Source organism: Penicillium crustosum, assembly GCF_028827405.1.
Source record: "Penicillium crustosum strain IBT 35664 chromosome Unknown utg000005l_segment0_segment0, whole genome shotgun sequence".
Lineage (NCBI taxonomy): Eukaryota > Fungi > Ascomycota > Eurotiomycetes > Eurotiales > Aspergillaceae > Penicillium > Penicillium crustosum.
The window spans coordinates 1,583,554-1,598,831 of NW_026623126.1; the positions used below are offsets into that span (position 1 = coordinate 1,583,554).

Genomic DNA, 15,278 nt, shown 5'->3' on the forward strand with positions numbered 1-15,278 from the left:
ATCCGGCAGTCCTTCTCTGTGGGACCGGTATACGGCAGATGACTCAACGTCACGTGAACCGGTATCGGCGCGGGGTGAATGTCAAAAGATCGCTTTTACCGCCTGCTGTTTGTGGCTAATTGTTTTCACTGAGAAGGGAAACAGGCGTCGAAAAAGACATCCTTGTATTCTTATCTATATGTATTGATAGAGATGGAGACGGAGATGAAAGATAACCCATGATCTCCGTGGAAGGAACACCCTGGAGAAGCGACACACCTATTCACGTACATCAAATGGAGCATCCACGGATGGATCCGGCGTATAGGAGGTAGCGGATTAAAAGGTAGATGATATTTTATTTACCGAGGACCGATGTAGTGTACGGCGATGCATAGATATATGCTGATATCAAGTCAGGCGTGCCCAACAGAAACTCCGCAAAAAGCAAGACGCCAGTGATGCTGAAGCTGAACAAAAACGAGTAGACACAGGGTATATAACAGACAATTTACTAGATGTCTTTGACCTTTCCACCTTGACGCCACAGCATCGCGTCTGGGCTTTCCTCGCTCGATTTCGCGTCACCGGCAAAGTTCCCCTCTGCATTAGGGTCCTGTCGAGACTTGGAAATCCGCCTTTGCCATCCGAGCATCACAGGTAGGAAGTGCCACAGGTCGAACTCTGGCCACATGACGTCGAGGAACACAATCTCAGTGTTCTCGTGGGTCTGCCAGAGCATAAAGTCGCTCAGGCGTTCGACGCCCGAAGTGCGGATCAGGATATCCAGGGGGGGAGTTCCCTTGGTCAACATGTGGTCGTTTAGAGTCTGACGAGAGATGGTTTCGGGGGAGATATAAACCGGGCTATCCGCCTCAGTCGCAGATCTCGGTGGTGAGCCACCCTTGGGGTCTTGCTGGTTTCCGAGGTGGAGGGTTGTGGAAGACGAGCAGGAAGACATCGATCCGTAGATTCGGTCGGAGTAGTCCTGCCGAGGAAATGCGTCGTCCTCCTGTGCCGAAGAGCCCGACGTAGACTCAGAATCACTGTGTGATTCATGTGTTGTCGAGCCGAGCGTCTGGGCGCGGATATTATGTGCGATATGAGATTCTGAGAAACGGGAAGCGGCAGCCGCGGAGCGACCCTGTTGGATGGGCGTGGTATAATCCTCGACCGTGTCGCGGATAGCGGAGGTGATCTCGTCGCGGGAGGTATAGGGGAAGCAGATGTTTAGGACGCGGTCTCCATTGCGGCTGGTCATGTCGACGGCTTTGTTGACAGCCTCCAAAACGTCGGGTTTGAGCATGTCCAGCCGGCCCAGGACGCGAACCTTTGCTCCGTATCGATCGAGCAGGTCTCCGTGTTGAGCCATCTGCGACAGCTTCACCTTGGCCATTTCCATGAGCGCATCCACCTCGAATTTTGAGCGTTTGAAGTTCTCAATGCTGAACGCATAGATCGTAACTACCTTCACTCCACTCTTGTAGCAGACTTCGAGGATCTATCAGTCGTTAGTATTCGGGCACAATACGGGTGCTGCCGTGTAACGCCGAGCTACCAAAATGGTGGCACTCACTCTTGCAAGAGCTTCAAACCCCAGATTATGTCCCTCCACTGTCTCAATTCCATGTGACCGGGCAAAACGCCTGTTTCCATCCATGACAAAAGCCACATGTTGGGGGACAGGCCCCTGTTGAAGTGCGCCGATCAGCAGTTCCTTGAGGCTCGTAATGGCGTACTCGGCAGGCGGAGAGGCGAGGAACCAGTTCCGGAGACGTGACATGTGCAATGAACCTGGCATGATGAATATGTGAAAAGATATAATGCCCCTAAACTCCGCAGAAAAATCGAGGAGTTGGGGTAGAGACTGGATACGAGGTAGAAGATAAAAGGTGCACGGGTTAGCGGCTCGCCGGATTCGGCTTCGTACTACAAAAACGCGACGTGGTCAGTTATGGGGATCTTTTTTGCTATGGTCAATTTTTAGAATAATACTGAGGCGATGCAATTAATGTACCTAGGCTACACCATTTTCATGTGCAATTTTAGCTTCCAAGGGGGCCTTTTTTTTGCCCCCTGCTCTCAACGTACGCCCTGTGCAAGTGGCGAGGGCAAAAAATGAATTGGCCAAGATTAGCCCTGCCCCCCCCGACAACAGCTAACATCTTCATAATTGGTTGACCTTGGATGATGCCTATGACCTTAAAAGGATGTTGCTTAGGGTTATGTGATTCGAATCCAAATCTTATGCATGTGACTATAGGACACTCATCGTGCGTTGAATCGCCTACTTGCGTACGGAGTACATTAATCATAACAAAAGAGTACGCTACATACATCTATGTATATACTTACTTTCCTTCTCGAATGCTCGCTCAAACCCAGGCATTCCTAATGGCCATACGCGCCCATATTACTAGTAGTACTTGTAGTAAAAGCCCCTTTGATTGATCACTCGTGGAATTTCCTCAGGATGATCCTACACATGTGCACAATTCTCCCTTGTTGGTTACGCTTATTACCAGATTTCTTCATATATAAGTAGTTGATTCCCTAGACGGATGTTTGATGACATTCATAATCATAAAAAAAAAAAACAGGATATCTTGAATGGTTATATAAGAGCAAATACATACACAGCTTTGCGCCAACACCGTGGTTGATGGTCGGGACGATAAAGGACTAAATGATCAATGCAGTACACATCTCAAAGATCTTTTCGGGGCTCCTCAGTGCTGGATGGAGTTCCCGGACCTGAGCTGGCCATATCCCAGCTTCCATCTTCGCTTCGACGCCGACGACGCTCTCCGCGCTCTCTCATGGCATCACGGATCCGTGAACTAACGTCCTCAAGCGGGTCTTTCTGAGTGAGAGGGCTGAGCGGCTTTAGTCCGTGCCGAGAGCCAGGTCGGGCGCTAGCGGATCTGCTGCGGCTACGATCGCGGCTAGGAGGTCGTGTGGAGAAGAAGCCAATGTTGGCGAGGTTGTGGAAGGACTCGTTGCGGGGGAGGGGCTCTGACGAGGGCATTTTCTCGGTATGGTCTGACACGCTGGTTCTTCTAATCTCCGGCAAGTCGTTTTCGGCCTTGGTATCGGTATTGTTGGCTTCTCGGAATGGATCGGTGACAACCCGAGCGGCGTCAAAGTCAGGGAATAGCTCAGGTCCCATGGTATTGATCGCCTCCGTCACTTGGTGAGCCAGTGCAGCGCGTCTCTCTCGAAGTTTCACCAGAGTGTTGGCTGATGATGGGTTCAGGGATAGAACAAGCGGGCGGAGTGACTTGATGATGTCCATGCCCACTTCACCGATCCGAAGAGCCGCAAAGGTGATTGTGGGGAAGAGTACCATACCAATCACCACCACCGACCAAAGTGGCACCCAGTCCGGAACAATGCCATTGACTCGGTTCCAGTACGTCCAATAAGTGAGAGAAGCAGTGTAAAAGGCATAGAGTGCCGGAGCAAACGCAAGGGCAATAAGAAGCTTCCATGTGGCCATGACATCTCGGCCTTGAAGTTTCACTGTAGAAGCAGCCAGTGCTTCCTTGGACTTCTTTGCGGAAAGGTACTTGGTCGCGATGAAAACAGGGGTAAAGAGCAGGAAACCGGGCAGTGTCCCGATTGCCAGGAGTGCTAATTTTCCTAGGCGGTAAATCAACGTAGCCACAACCTGCAAGATTGAGAACTTGGCGTAGGCTACTTGGTGATCCCGGATCCCAAGAAGGCGAAGCTGTTTGTTATATCCTACAATAGATTTGCGTAGTTCGACGATCCGGGGATCATCTTTGAAGTGAGCATAACCTTTCACAAGACGGCGGTTCAGCTCCACAACCATAGGGAGAGGAAGATTTTTGCCTTTTGTGTTGTACAGACGACGGGCAGCTTGAATGACCTTTGAATTGTCAGCGCAAGTAAATTTCCCCAAATAGAAAGAAACCTACCATAAGAGTTTCATAATCGGGACTAGTGACGGTGACCGAGACGAGACTTCCGTAGATGATTTCCAGCAAAGCACCGACAGACTCCCGTCGTTCACCTTGCTTGAATTGCTGCACCAATTCCGAGGGAACGTCAATTGGAGTACCGAACTCAATAACGGCTCTGGAGCGGAACTTGTGGGCATGGAAGTAGTTCATGCCACAAGGCACGATCTTCAAACCACAATCCGGGTTCTCAGCCAGGGTTCCTAAAGCCATCAGGGCGACACCAGCTGTATCATGTTAGAAAATCTTCCGGGTCTATTGAATATAAAGAGCTTAAACTTACCTTTCAAGGGAAGCAGGGTAGTACGATCATGGCTTCCACCTTCCGGGAAGATACCAACACAGCCGCCTGTGCCTAGTCTTTTAAATACTGCCTGATAGACTGCGGTCTGATCCACATGCGGAGCGACCTTGAATTTGGTGCCCTTGAAATCTGGATCCTGCTCGGATGCATCTCCAGTGAAATTTCCATCACGGTCAATGTCTTTCCGTCCAGTAAGCTGGGCTAGCGCATCCCTGTGCTTGAAAGCTTTCTTGAGCACCAATTCCTCCGGTCCCTTGATCTCGGCGATCGCGGTACTGTGTGACGTTCCGTTGATAGTGGGCAGGGCAATAGTTCCGTCCTTCTCGAAGCCCTTTGCTTCAAAGTTGGTTCCAACACCTCGCAGCAGAGTTGGCTCGTTGACCGGGTCGGGAAGATAGATGGTGCCGGTCCCGGGTTTCAAGTTGTCCATAGCACGTGCCACGGGCAGTGTCCCAACTGCTCTCGCCAGAAATCCGATGAACTTGCGTTTGAACGACTTGTCTGCAATAAGCCATGAGATGCGACGTTGCGCTTCGCTGCGAATGACGCGCATCAACACCAAAGAATCCACAAACTGAGAAAACATCCATCATTAGCATCTTGTGTGGTGTGTCATGGTCGGAAGCGAGCGGCATACCTGGTTCGCATGAGGAGCTGCCACCAGAATGATGGGACCGCGACGGGGGATTTTCCATGAGCCTCGGGGATGGACTTCGCGGAAGAAGAGGTCAATGAGCACGGAGAATGTCCAAAGGACCAAATCATACATCCACCCAATGAGGGGTGGGATGTACTGGCCTTTGTCTCCCATTGTGCCGTAGAAGCCCGATGGGCAGTTTCCAGGGGAAAATAAAGCTGGAGGGTCGTGAGAGGGTCGTCAAAGGGTTATGATTGTGTCGACATGGAAGTCCCTAGAGAAAAGATAAACGTGAGTTCGGATAGCCGGAATAGCTTGGGATCCACATACTTGGCCGTTTCGAGCCTCAAAACACCACGGACTATTCAATATATTTGATAGCCAGGATATCAGAACATGAAAGCAAGGATGAAAACATGAGAAGAGGGGAAGAGTTGAAGTTCGAACCCTGGAAGGTTTGAGAGCCTTAGCGCGCTTTGACTCGGACGCTTCTAGAACGTGACATGTTGGACACAAGTTAGAGAACTTACGATTGAAATTCGACTTGGAAAAGTATTCTCTTGTTCTTCTCTATGTGCATGCAATTGTTACATGCTACAGACGTGAATAATATGATCGGTCACACTGAGAAAAGCTCTGAACCTCTTATAACCCCCTCCAGCTGAGCACAGGCCAGGTCATTGCGACATGACAAGTTGGGATCCCAGTATGAGGTCAACTTTCCAACTTTCCGATTTTCCAATCAAATACTCCCAACACACATATGCAAAGTGCCTGTTGGGATTTGGTGATCAAAGCGTCATGCGGCTATTCCAGGGTTTTGATGGGATCGGCCTGGAAGCTATAGCCAAGCGCATGGAAGGGCGCAAAGCATTAAGCTTAACGCGGTGGAGACAATGTGTTTTATATACATACCTAAGTAAAATAGTTGATATAGTTAACTACATAATATATTGGAATTAAGATCGAAATGATCTATATATATAAAAATTACAAAAAAGCGATCAGTTTTCCACACCGTATAACGTAGAAGTTTCCCCTGCAGGTCTGTCTCCCCGCCTGCCCCGCCTTTCCACACTTCAACTTCCTTCAATTTGATATCGTAAGTCTACACTTCACTCGAGACCCTCTGAATGGTCACTTTTTAATCTTGTCTTCGGGGAAATCTACAGGCCTTGTTTTGGTCCCTCTCCACGCCCGTCTATACCCAATATCCACAGACCCTCATCTTTCATCTTCCAACTGGACAACTTGATCACCATTCTCCTGCTGGAAGTTGGGCTGATAAAAACAGTGTCACATGCGCCTGGAATGATCTCGCATCATGTCTCTCAAGTATGCCTCTGATCCCATAACTGTTTCTCCCCGGAGCCGGCCAGGACCAGACCCATATAACATTGAAGCATCTATACTGACTGCCTAGTTGGGTAATGCTTGATGACCAGGAGGGCTTCGTCCGTCTTCCCAACGAACGTTTGATCTACTCCTCCCCGCCTCGTACTAGTGTCTCTTTGACTCCGCCGTCCGGATATAAAGGCGCAGAAAAGCTTTCAATCCAAAGCAGTGCCGGCTGCATCCACCTCACCAACCAACGAGTCAGTATTCATTTATATCCATGCCTTTCTGTCATGTTAACCCTCGCTAGGTTGTCTATCTTCCTGCATCCAGAACCAATGACTTCCAGTCCTTCTCGTCACCTCTCTTGAATGTCCGTGACTCCCATGTATCAGCACCTTTCTTTGGACCCAATGTATGGACAGCTCTGGTCCAACCAGTATCCGGAGGTGGCATTTCACCGTCCCTCCCTGCCGTTCAGTTGAAAGTGACATTCAAGGAGGGTGGGGCCTTTGATTTCCACACCAACTTCGAGCGGATCAAAGAACGACTCGAGCAAGCTGTTGAGAACACAAGCGAGGGTACCCGAGGCCAACAAAATGTGGATCTCTCGGCAGTTCATTTGGAAGAGTTACCTGCATATGAAGCTCCACCTAATGCTAGCCAAAGTGTTAGACCCAGCCAGACACCAGAAGAGTCACAAAGCAGTCGAGCGTCTGACACCGGTACCGAACCCGTGGAGCCGCCTCCATGTTACGAGGAGGTTCAGTCGCAAAGTGTTGCCCATGAGCTGGAGGAGAGGCTGCGACGGGCCACCTAATCTTTCGGGAGTTTATTTCAACATGCCATTCTATCACATATTTGAACTGGCCTCATTTTTAATTCTCATCTCATGTACATTATGTCCCCATCAATTAGCAATTAGCGATACGAAAGCGGTGATTACGCACTTAGAAATGGAGACAGGAAGACTTGATATGCTCGCCAAGGTTGATTCCCAGCAAACAATAATAGAATTATTCCGTCATTCCGAGATCCCTAGATCAAGCAGAAATAGCTCCAGTATTAAATTCCTCATAAACTGCAATCGTCAAGTCTTGAATGGGGTTGGAGCCCATTGGCCAATCACGTGCGGCATAATTGGCGTCTCTCAGCGGCCGGGCCTTTCCGATTTTCCAGTCCGAAAGAAGCAGCTCTTGGGCAAAACCAACAACCTCCTTCAATTACAACCCCCCTCCGCTTTCCCACCCCCACACAAGACCTCCGGTCATCATTCAATTGATCTCTGTCGCAATGGGTCTCTCCGACTTTTTCTCTGACGTCGTCTCCTCCTTCGGTTTCACCGAGGCCCAGGCTGAGGCTCCTGCTCAAGACACCGAGACCGAGACCACCACCCAGGAAGAGCCCGCCGAGAAGGAGGAGTCCACCTCCACCGAGACCGCCGAGACCGAGTCCGCTGAGGAGACCCCCGAGGAGACCCCCGCTGAGGAGGAGTCTGCCGAGGAGGCTCCCGAGGAGGAGGCTGAGGCCGAGGAGGAGGAAGAGGAAGAAGAGGAGGAGGAAGAGGAGGAGCCTGAGGACATCAAGCCCAAGCTCGAGGAGGGTGAGTGACCTTGCTGTTTTTTCTGACTTTTGCTTTTTTTTATTCGCGTTCCATTGTCGCCCATGTCATGCGATCCTTGGACACGAGCTGTTGTTCGCACCAATTGGTCTTTATGTGTCAGGATCCGCGCCTGGGTTATGAAACCACCAATGGCATTGCGACGTCGAATTTCACCAGCTTCCTCGATCGGAAACTAACTGTTACTCTCAGAGTGCGCCCACTCCGCCGTCTGTGCTCCCTACAAGCACCACTACGATGAGTGCGTTGAGCGCGTCACCCGCCAAGAGGAGGATGAGGATTACAAGGGCCCCAAGGAGGACTGCGTTGAGGAGTGTAAGTACAATTGCTATCAATGATGGAACTGGACAAAAACAACGGATTGCCTCCCATCGAATCCTGATTGTGCGACTAACATCACCCAGTCTTCCACCTCACTCACTGCGTGACCGCCTGCGCTGCCCCCAAGCTCTGGCGGGAGCTGAAGTAAACGACTCTTCCATTTGAGTCTTGATTTCGTCGTTTCGTCCAACCCTCGCATTGATCTGGCCCATGAATAATCTTCGCTCTCCACCGCGTCGATACGGGGAACCCCTTGGACCGAAACGCCGGAAGAAAAACCAATCCCGCTTTTATGATGGCTGCCAAGGCGGACTGATAGCCTGGTAGCTTGCCGCCTTGGATTGAGAACGCAAGATCGATGCAGAAACGTGAAATTTTGCTTTCTGGTCGCTCTTTGCGTATGTGTGCGCATATGTATTGTGTTTTCAAGGCAGGGAGGAGGGCTCAGAGGAAGCAACAAAGAATAATAGATCATTTGCCCTCCTCTTTCAAGCCTTGCGTGTACAGATAGCTGGTCTTCCGCCTGTTCGAACTGTGCTTTTGTTTATTCTCTTGTTTTAAAACGAATCTCATCTGTCTAGATTGGCATTGTGCTGCGGTAGGCTAGGCTTATAGCTATCACCTAACTAGATGTAGGATGCATCTAAGTCGGTTCGGTGTAGTCATGGCCAGACTGTTAACCCAGAAGTATGCTCAATTTGCCAACTAGACTGCTATATCGATGCAAATCGCATCAAGTCCCTGTGGGTGGTCATAAATTCAAAAGATCTCAGGGTAACATAAACAGGGTATAACTCGTGCTGATCAGGACAACAGAAATAAAGACTCATCAAGGGCGCCATATACATGGCGCAGCAACAAACAAAAAAGAGCGAACCGTCACGGTTCTTCCAACCCGTTAAGAAGAGCAAGTCGCAGATCCCAAAAGAACCTTGATAGCGACACAGTCCTCAAGTCTTGATCAGAGTATCAGTATCCACAGCAGACTCATCAGATCTAACCCTCTTAACATTATCATCCGTGCGAGCCACCTCCCTCCTCTCCTGCAACTCAATCCCACGATCAACCTCCAGCCTACGACGATGAACATCCCTCCCAAAAAGCCCAATCGTCAACGGGAACGGCGCAGCCACAACAGCCACAACAGCCGCAAACACCAACGCATTCTGCATATTATACGGTGGCACAGCCGCAGCCCCAGCCTTCAACGCATCCTGAATAAGAATAAAACAAGCACCAAGCAACTGCCCACCCGTCCAGCAGATGGTACTCCCAATCTCCGATGAGAGCGGATAAGTAATCTCAGCCAGGTACTCTAGCGCAATGGGCAGCATAGCAAACGACGCCGCGCCCAGCAGCGCCATAACCACATACGAAGGCGGGATTCCCGCTGCACTGCCCGGCGCAAAAATAAGTCCGATATACGTGACGGCCACTATAGGCACCAGAACCCGGATACTACCAAGATAGTGTTTGTACCGGTCTGTTATCGGCGACATGATTGCCGACGTGATGAGTCCCACCACGATCAAGATTGCGCCTGCTATACCTGCTTCTGTCTCGGAGAACCCGTGCGGACTGAGGATTTGGTTTAGCAGTGAGGAGACGCTGTTGAAGAAGCCCACATATACGGAGAATGGGATGAAGATCTGCCAGAATTCTCGCGTGCTGGTTAGTTCGCGCAGTGCGGCGCCCAGTGGTGTGTGTTGCCTTGCGGAGGATGCGCTTGCGGGTGTTGGTGGTGAGGCTGGGAGGAAGAAGGATGGAAGTGCTGCGACAGTGGACTGTTTGGTTTTTACTTGTGTGAGCGAAAGGTAGAGAAAGGACCAATGCGTGGGTTGGGATATTTTGCGGAATGGGTTTCACGTACGATGATTGAGATGTACAAGACCATATTTGGAATATCGGAGGGTTTCGATGCCCACTCCGAGTCGATTAGCTGACCCAGGGCTGCGCCGAGGGGGTTCGCTAGACTGGCGACTGCTGTTGCGCTCGTGCGCCCTTTATCGGAGAACCAGAGCTCGCTGTATCGGGTTGGTGCGCAGAGGCAGAAAGGCTGCGCGAATCCTATGAGGATCTGGCCGAACATTGCCAGCCCGAAGATGCCGCCGTTTGCTCTTGTGCCAGCATATCTGAGCCAATTACCAACTAGTAGGAGTGTGGCGGTGGTGACTATGGCTGGTTTGGGGCCGCCTTTGTTCAAGATCCAGATAACGATGCTGGGAATCCGGTTAGTGAATAGGATACTTGGAGCGGGGGTTTTTTCCCTTATCTTTCTTTTCAAAACAGCGATTTATGAACACTTACGGACTAACAGTACAGAAGGCGAAGAGGTAGGCAGTGCTCATCCAGTTAATAGCGCTCTCCGAGACATCGAAGTACTCGGCGGCCGTTGTTGAGATCGACGAGAAGGTTAACCACTGTATACGAGAGTCAGCGCACGTGTGAAGTCGATATATGGATTAATCGCAAAGCGAAAAAAAGCGCATACATCCCAACTAACGACGATGTTTAGCAATACTAGCTGGGCTAAACCCCAGAAGCGTCGCTTATAGACCTTGTAGATAGGTCGAGAGCCCTGCTCTGCATCTGGAGAGCACTCAAGAGTCGACATGTCCACAGCAAAGTGTGACAGAGCAAATTCATTCTGTGCGGGCTATAAGAAAATGAAACAAAGCGGCAGCTCACATCTTTTTAGTCTCTTGGCCTTCTCTCATGTTACTCTGGGGATCCGAGGTACACGCAACCGGGGTACTTGGCGGTACTTAATCAGCCCTACTGCGACGTTGCATTACACAAGTACTATTAAGTACCTTTAGGTAGTATTTAGCGGGGTTGTTAGCTGAACTATGTGAGGTTACTTATATTAATTTATCACTGTTATCACCGTTAATATTGTACAGTAGGTACATATGTAGAATGTAGAATGTATCTCTACAACATACAATATAGTGGATTCGCTATAAACGAATCATCTCATTGAGACAAAGAAAGTGGAATGACCTTGGAACCTAACTCGTATACGTATTCAGGGGTAAGCTCCATACTCCGTACAACATACATCTACACATGTTCAATGTTAACTAACTATATCTAAGATACCTCTAAGATACCTACGTGTACAATTATTCAAATCGAACATATCACTTACAAATGTATACTCCGTACTGAAGAAATTGCTGTGGCTGAACCCTAAGGTGATGCCGATCTTGTGTTTTCTCCTTCACTCCCCGCCATCTTTTATTTAATATTAGCCTCGACTTTCGCTAAATACATCGAATCCCTCTCTCCACATCTATTCTCCTAATTGAGAGGGACATACTACCTTTTACCCCCGATCGCAAACTCCAGCGCCCCGAATTCCATGATGCGTAACGCTTGTTCCTGAATTTCTCCTAACAATTCTACCCGGAGAGACCCCGGCCCTTGAACGACCATGAATATCAGTATGCGCTCCAGCCAGTCCTCCTACGGGGACCCGCGATATCTCTCAACCATGACCGCCTCCGATGCTCCAGCTCCGGTGCCGCCGCACGGAAAGACACTCGTGGACGGGTATCGGGATGCCCTGGACCCCCAACATGAGGAGCGGTCGCGATACAACCCAGTGAGTACGGACACAACACGCCCAGCCCGGGACCCCAGCTAACCATGGTTTCTTCATTTCCGGTAGCTCAACACGACTCACCCGCGAAGCTCAGCTCTCCTGAATGCCAACGACCCCGTGGCCATGTACCTGTTGACCGAGACCGCCATAGGGGATAGCACGAACTATGAAGTCTTATCCTTTGAGGAGGTGGAAGAACTCAAGAAGGAAGTTACATTACTGTCCACTCGCATTCAAGGCACGAAGCGGAAACTGGCACTCGAAACGAAACTACGTGACGCGGCGCAGTCCCTCGGTAGACTCTACAGCCCGCCCAGCCCGCGGAGCAGCGGCGAATACGGTGCCAATGGCGGATCAGCCTCGAACCGGATGAGCCGGGGTATATTTGGTCGCAGTGGGGCTTCTGAGGCCCTCGATAAGAGTGACTCTGAACTTGCAGTCAGCCAGCGGCGATGTGAGGAGTTGGCGCAGGAACTCTGGAAACTCGAGAAGAGGTCCCAGAAGATCACCCAGCGCTTGCTGGAGCACACTGCGGGTGTTTTGCAGATGACACACAAGGGTCTGAAGAAGGGTCCTAAGAACCCTACCACTTCGGATAGCACATATGATGATCAGAAATTCGACGACCGCAGTCTGTACCGGACAACTGAGCATTTGGATAACTTTGGCGTGAATGGGAAGATCGAGAACAATGCGGCTGCCGCAATGAATACCGAGGCTATGCAGGCTACCGAACGACGATTGGAGGAACTGAGCGAACGCATGCATGATATGATGATACAGTCCAACCCCGGTGAATTCATCGATCCTCCCCCGCAGCTGTCAGGGGGTGGAGGGCCCGTCAATCCCATGTCAACGGTCGACGCTCATTTGGCCTATATCGAGAGTAGTATGAATAATATCGTCTTGCATACGGGACAAGTTCCTGCTCCCACGGCTGCTCGCAGTATTGCACCTGAAGCCGAGGACGCATGGAAGCACCAACTCACCGAAATCAACAACCAGGTGCAAACCATCGTTGATCGGTTTGGTTTGACCCGTTCACCGACCTTGCCCCCGCCCCCTGATGCGTCTCACGGCGATGGGCTAGAAGAACAACTCTCATACCTTCAGACTGGTGTAGATGGCCTGGAGAGCCGAGTGGATGGAGTGCTTGAGCAAAAGAGTATTCTCACCACCCAAATCCAGCAGCAGCGCGAGCTCAACTCCAAGTCGGATGCCGAACGCGATGCCCATATCGGCGACCTGACGGAGCAGTTGACTCAGGTTCGCAAAGACCTTGAGGTATCCGAGCGTGACGGAAATGCCAATCGCGAGGAGCTGGCTCTTGTCATGGGACAGCTCAACGCAATGCGCCAAAATGGCACTTCCCAGGAAGAAGCCAAGGCGACTCTGGTTCAGGCCGAAGGCGAAGTCGCGCGTCTGCAAAGCGTTGTTACCTCGTTGCACAGCGAAGCTGATGTCAGAGCCCACGAAGTCAGCGAAGCCCGGGATGCCCAGGATCAAGCAGAGGCCGAGGTTAAACGCCTGCAACAATACATCGACGATCTGCAGAGAGACAACGATGCCAAAGCTGAGGAAGTCAGTGATGCCCGTGACCGCGCAGAAGGTGAGGTCAAGCGCTTAGAGGTTCTCGTAACATCATTGCAAAATGACACCGACGCTAAGAGCGAAGAGGCCAGAGAGGCCCGCGAGCATGCGGAAGATGAAGTGAAGCGTCTCCAGGTGGTCATTACATCTTTGCAGGACGATAACGACGCTAAGAGTGAAGAGCTTAGAGAAGCCAGAGAGACACACGGCCATGCGGAAGAAGAGGTCAAGCGCCTAGGGGTCGTCATCGCATCATTGCACAATGACCACGACGCCAAGAGTGAAGAGGTCAGAGAGGCCCGCGACCATGCGGAAGATGAAGTGAAGCGTCTACAGGCCATCATTACATCGTTGCAGAACGATAACGACGCCAAGAGCGAAGAGGTCAGAGAGGCCATAGAGGCCCGCGGCCGCGCGGAAGACGAAGTCAAGCGTCTCCAATCCGTTATTGAGACTTTGCAAACCGACGCCGATGCTAAGAGTGAAGAGCTTAGAGAGGCCAGAGAGGCCCACGAGCATGCGGAAGACGAAGTGAAGCGTCTCCAGGTGGTCATAACCTCGCTGCAGAATGATACAGACGCTAAGAGCGAAGAGGCCAGGGAGGCTCGCGATCATGCGGAAGACGAAGTGAGGCGCCTAGGGGTCGTCATTGCGTCAATGCAAACTGATACCAACGCCAAGAGCGAAGAGGCCAGAGAGGCCATAGAGGCCCGCGGCCGTGCGGAAGACGAAGTCAAGCGTCTTCAATCCGTTATTGAGACTTTGCAAAACGATGCCGATGCTAGAGGCGAGGACGTCAAGGAAGCCCGGGACCGCGCGGAGAATGAAGTCCAACGCCTGCAGAGCGTCGTTGAAACGCTGCAGAACGATAGCGATTCCAGGTCCGAGGAAGTTAGGGGTGCTCGTGACCGCGCAGAGCAAGAGGTGGCTCAACTCGAAGCCGCTATCCAACAAATCCGGATTCAATCCGATGCCCGGATCAAGGAAGCGGATGATCAGCGCGCGCAGTCGGACCACAATGTCACTCGCCTGCAAAATGAGTTGACTGAACTTGAAGGCGAGATTGTGCGGGTCACAACTGAACTGACAATGGCCAAGGCAGAGCTGGATGGTGCCTATGGTACCCGAGCCGAACGCGCGGCAGAGGTGGCTTCCAACCCTAGCGTCCAAAGGGAGAACGATGCTCTGGTTACTCGAAACATCGAGCTCACTGAAGAACTGGCCGCTCTGAAGAGCCAGCGAGGAGGTGGTGACCTTCAGCAGCGGGCGGATACTCTTGAGAGAGAACTTCGTGAGACAATCGATGACTACGAAGCCATGACGAAGGCCAGCATCGAGTTTGAGAAGGAACGCGAGCGCTTCGAAATTTTCATTGACAGTCTTCGGGATCGTTGTGAGCAACTCGAGACACAACTAGCGGAAGAACGTATCAGCTGGATGAACTTGAGTAGTCCCACATCTGTTGGCCGCGATGGCACTTCTGAGACGACATCTACTATGGTGCTCAAGAATGAGTTCAAGAAGATGATGCGTGACACGCGCAACGAGAACATGAAGATACTGAGGGTGAGTTGTTATTGTACCTTTCTCTCTCATTTCGTACTAACCGACACCTCCCAGGCCGAACAAGAAGAGCGTCGCAGAATTGAAGGATTGCTGCGAGCCCTAAGAAAGGAGCACGCCCAGGTGACTGGCAAGCCAATGCCCAGCCCAGGTGGCACTCCATTATGATCATGACATTCAACGTTTTCGGGTTTAGAGCGCATATTCATTCAATGGTGTACATATAGACTGTTTTGTATAATATTTCTTTTTGGCTTGATCTCGGCAGGCACGATGAGGGTTGAGGGTTTCGAGGAAATCACATACTCATCTTTTCTAATTTCACCTGTCACTCTCCA

At 50.9% G+C, this 15,278-nt stretch overlaps 6 protein-coding genes across 6 annotated transcripts; 3 read left to right on the forward strand and 3 right to left on the reverse strand.

The window, feature by feature from the left end:
- Positions 1 to 493: 493 nt before the first annotated feature.
- On the reverse strand, positions 494 to 1,798 carry N7487_011297 (undecaprenyl diphosphate synthase family protein; the record flags this gene model as incomplete). Its single annotated transcript, XM_056879027.1, has 2 exons — positions 1,556 to 1,798; positions 494 to 1,480 (listed from the first exon to the last, which is right to left on the reverse strand). Exons 1-2 carry the CDS (start codon positions 1,778 to 1,780, stop codon positions 494 to 496), a joined length of 1,212 nt encoding a protein of 403 aa, XP_056724346.1. The 5' UTR covers positions 1,781 to 1,798.
- An 888-nt stretch (positions 1,799 to 2,686) lies between these two features.
- On the reverse strand, positions 2,687 to 5,495 carry N7487_011298 (putative glycerol-3-phosphate acyltransferase Sct1; the record flags this gene model as incomplete). The annotated part of the gene is made up of 6 exons (XM_056879028.1): positions 5,434 to 5,495; positions 5,234 to 5,351; positions 4,904 to 5,177; positions 4,246 to 4,840; positions 3,921 to 4,189; positions 2,687 to 3,871 (listed from the first exon to the last, which is right to left on the reverse strand). The coding sequence occupies exons 3-6, from the start codon at positions 5,075 to 5,077 to the stop codon at positions 2,687 to 2,689; spliced, it is 2,223 nt and encodes a 740-aa protein (XP_056724347.1). The 5' UTR covers positions 5,078 to 5,177; positions 5,234 to 5,351; positions 5,434 to 5,495.
- Positions 5,496 to 6,227: 732 nt separating this feature from the next.
- Positions 6,228 to 7,058, forward strand: N7487_011299 (GRAM domain-containing protein; the record flags this gene model as incomplete). The annotated part of the gene is made up of 3 exons (XM_056879029.1): positions 6,228 to 6,238; positions 6,327 to 6,498; positions 6,549 to 7,058. 3 exons carry the CDS (start codon positions 6,228 to 6,230, stop codon positions 7,056 to 7,058), a joined length of 693 nt encoding a protein of 230 aa, XP_056724348.1.
- A 473-nt stretch (positions 7,059 to 7,531) lies between these two features.
- N7487_011300 (cytochrome b-c1 complex subunit 6 family protein) lies at positions 7,532 to 8,328 on the forward strand (the record flags this gene model as incomplete). The annotated part of the gene is made up of 3 exons (XM_056879030.1): positions 7,532 to 7,841; positions 8,052 to 8,174; positions 8,264 to 8,328. The coding sequence occupies 3 exons, from the start codon at positions 7,532 to 7,534 to the stop codon at positions 8,326 to 8,328; spliced, it is 498 nt and encodes a 165-aa protein (XP_056724349.1).
- An 802-nt stretch (positions 8,329 to 9,130) lies between these two features.
- On the reverse strand, positions 9,131 to 10,794 carry N7487_011301 (putative cell surface receptor/MFS transporter (FLVCR); the record flags this gene model as incomplete). The annotated part of the gene is made up of 4 exons (XM_056879031.1): positions 9,131 to 9,964; positions 10,051 to 10,399; positions 10,488 to 10,600; positions 10,672 to 10,794. 4 exons carry the CDS (start codon positions 10,792 to 10,794, stop codon positions 9,131 to 9,133), a joined length of 1,419 nt encoding a protein of 472 aa, XP_056724350.1.
- Positions 10,795 to 11,616: 822 nt separating this feature from the next.
- N7487_011302 (involucrin repeat protein) lies at positions 11,617 to 15,226 on the forward strand (the record flags this gene model as incomplete). Its single annotated transcript, XM_056879032.1, has 3 exons — positions 11,617 to 11,787; positions 11,854 to 14,943; positions 14,998 to 15,226. The coding sequence occupies 3 exons, from the start codon at positions 11,617 to 11,619 to the stop codon at positions 15,106 to 15,108; spliced, it is 3,372 nt and encodes a 1,123-aa protein (XP_056724351.1). The 3' UTR covers positions 15,109 to 15,226.
- Between the last annotated feature and the right edge of the window lie 52 nt (positions 15,227 to 15,278).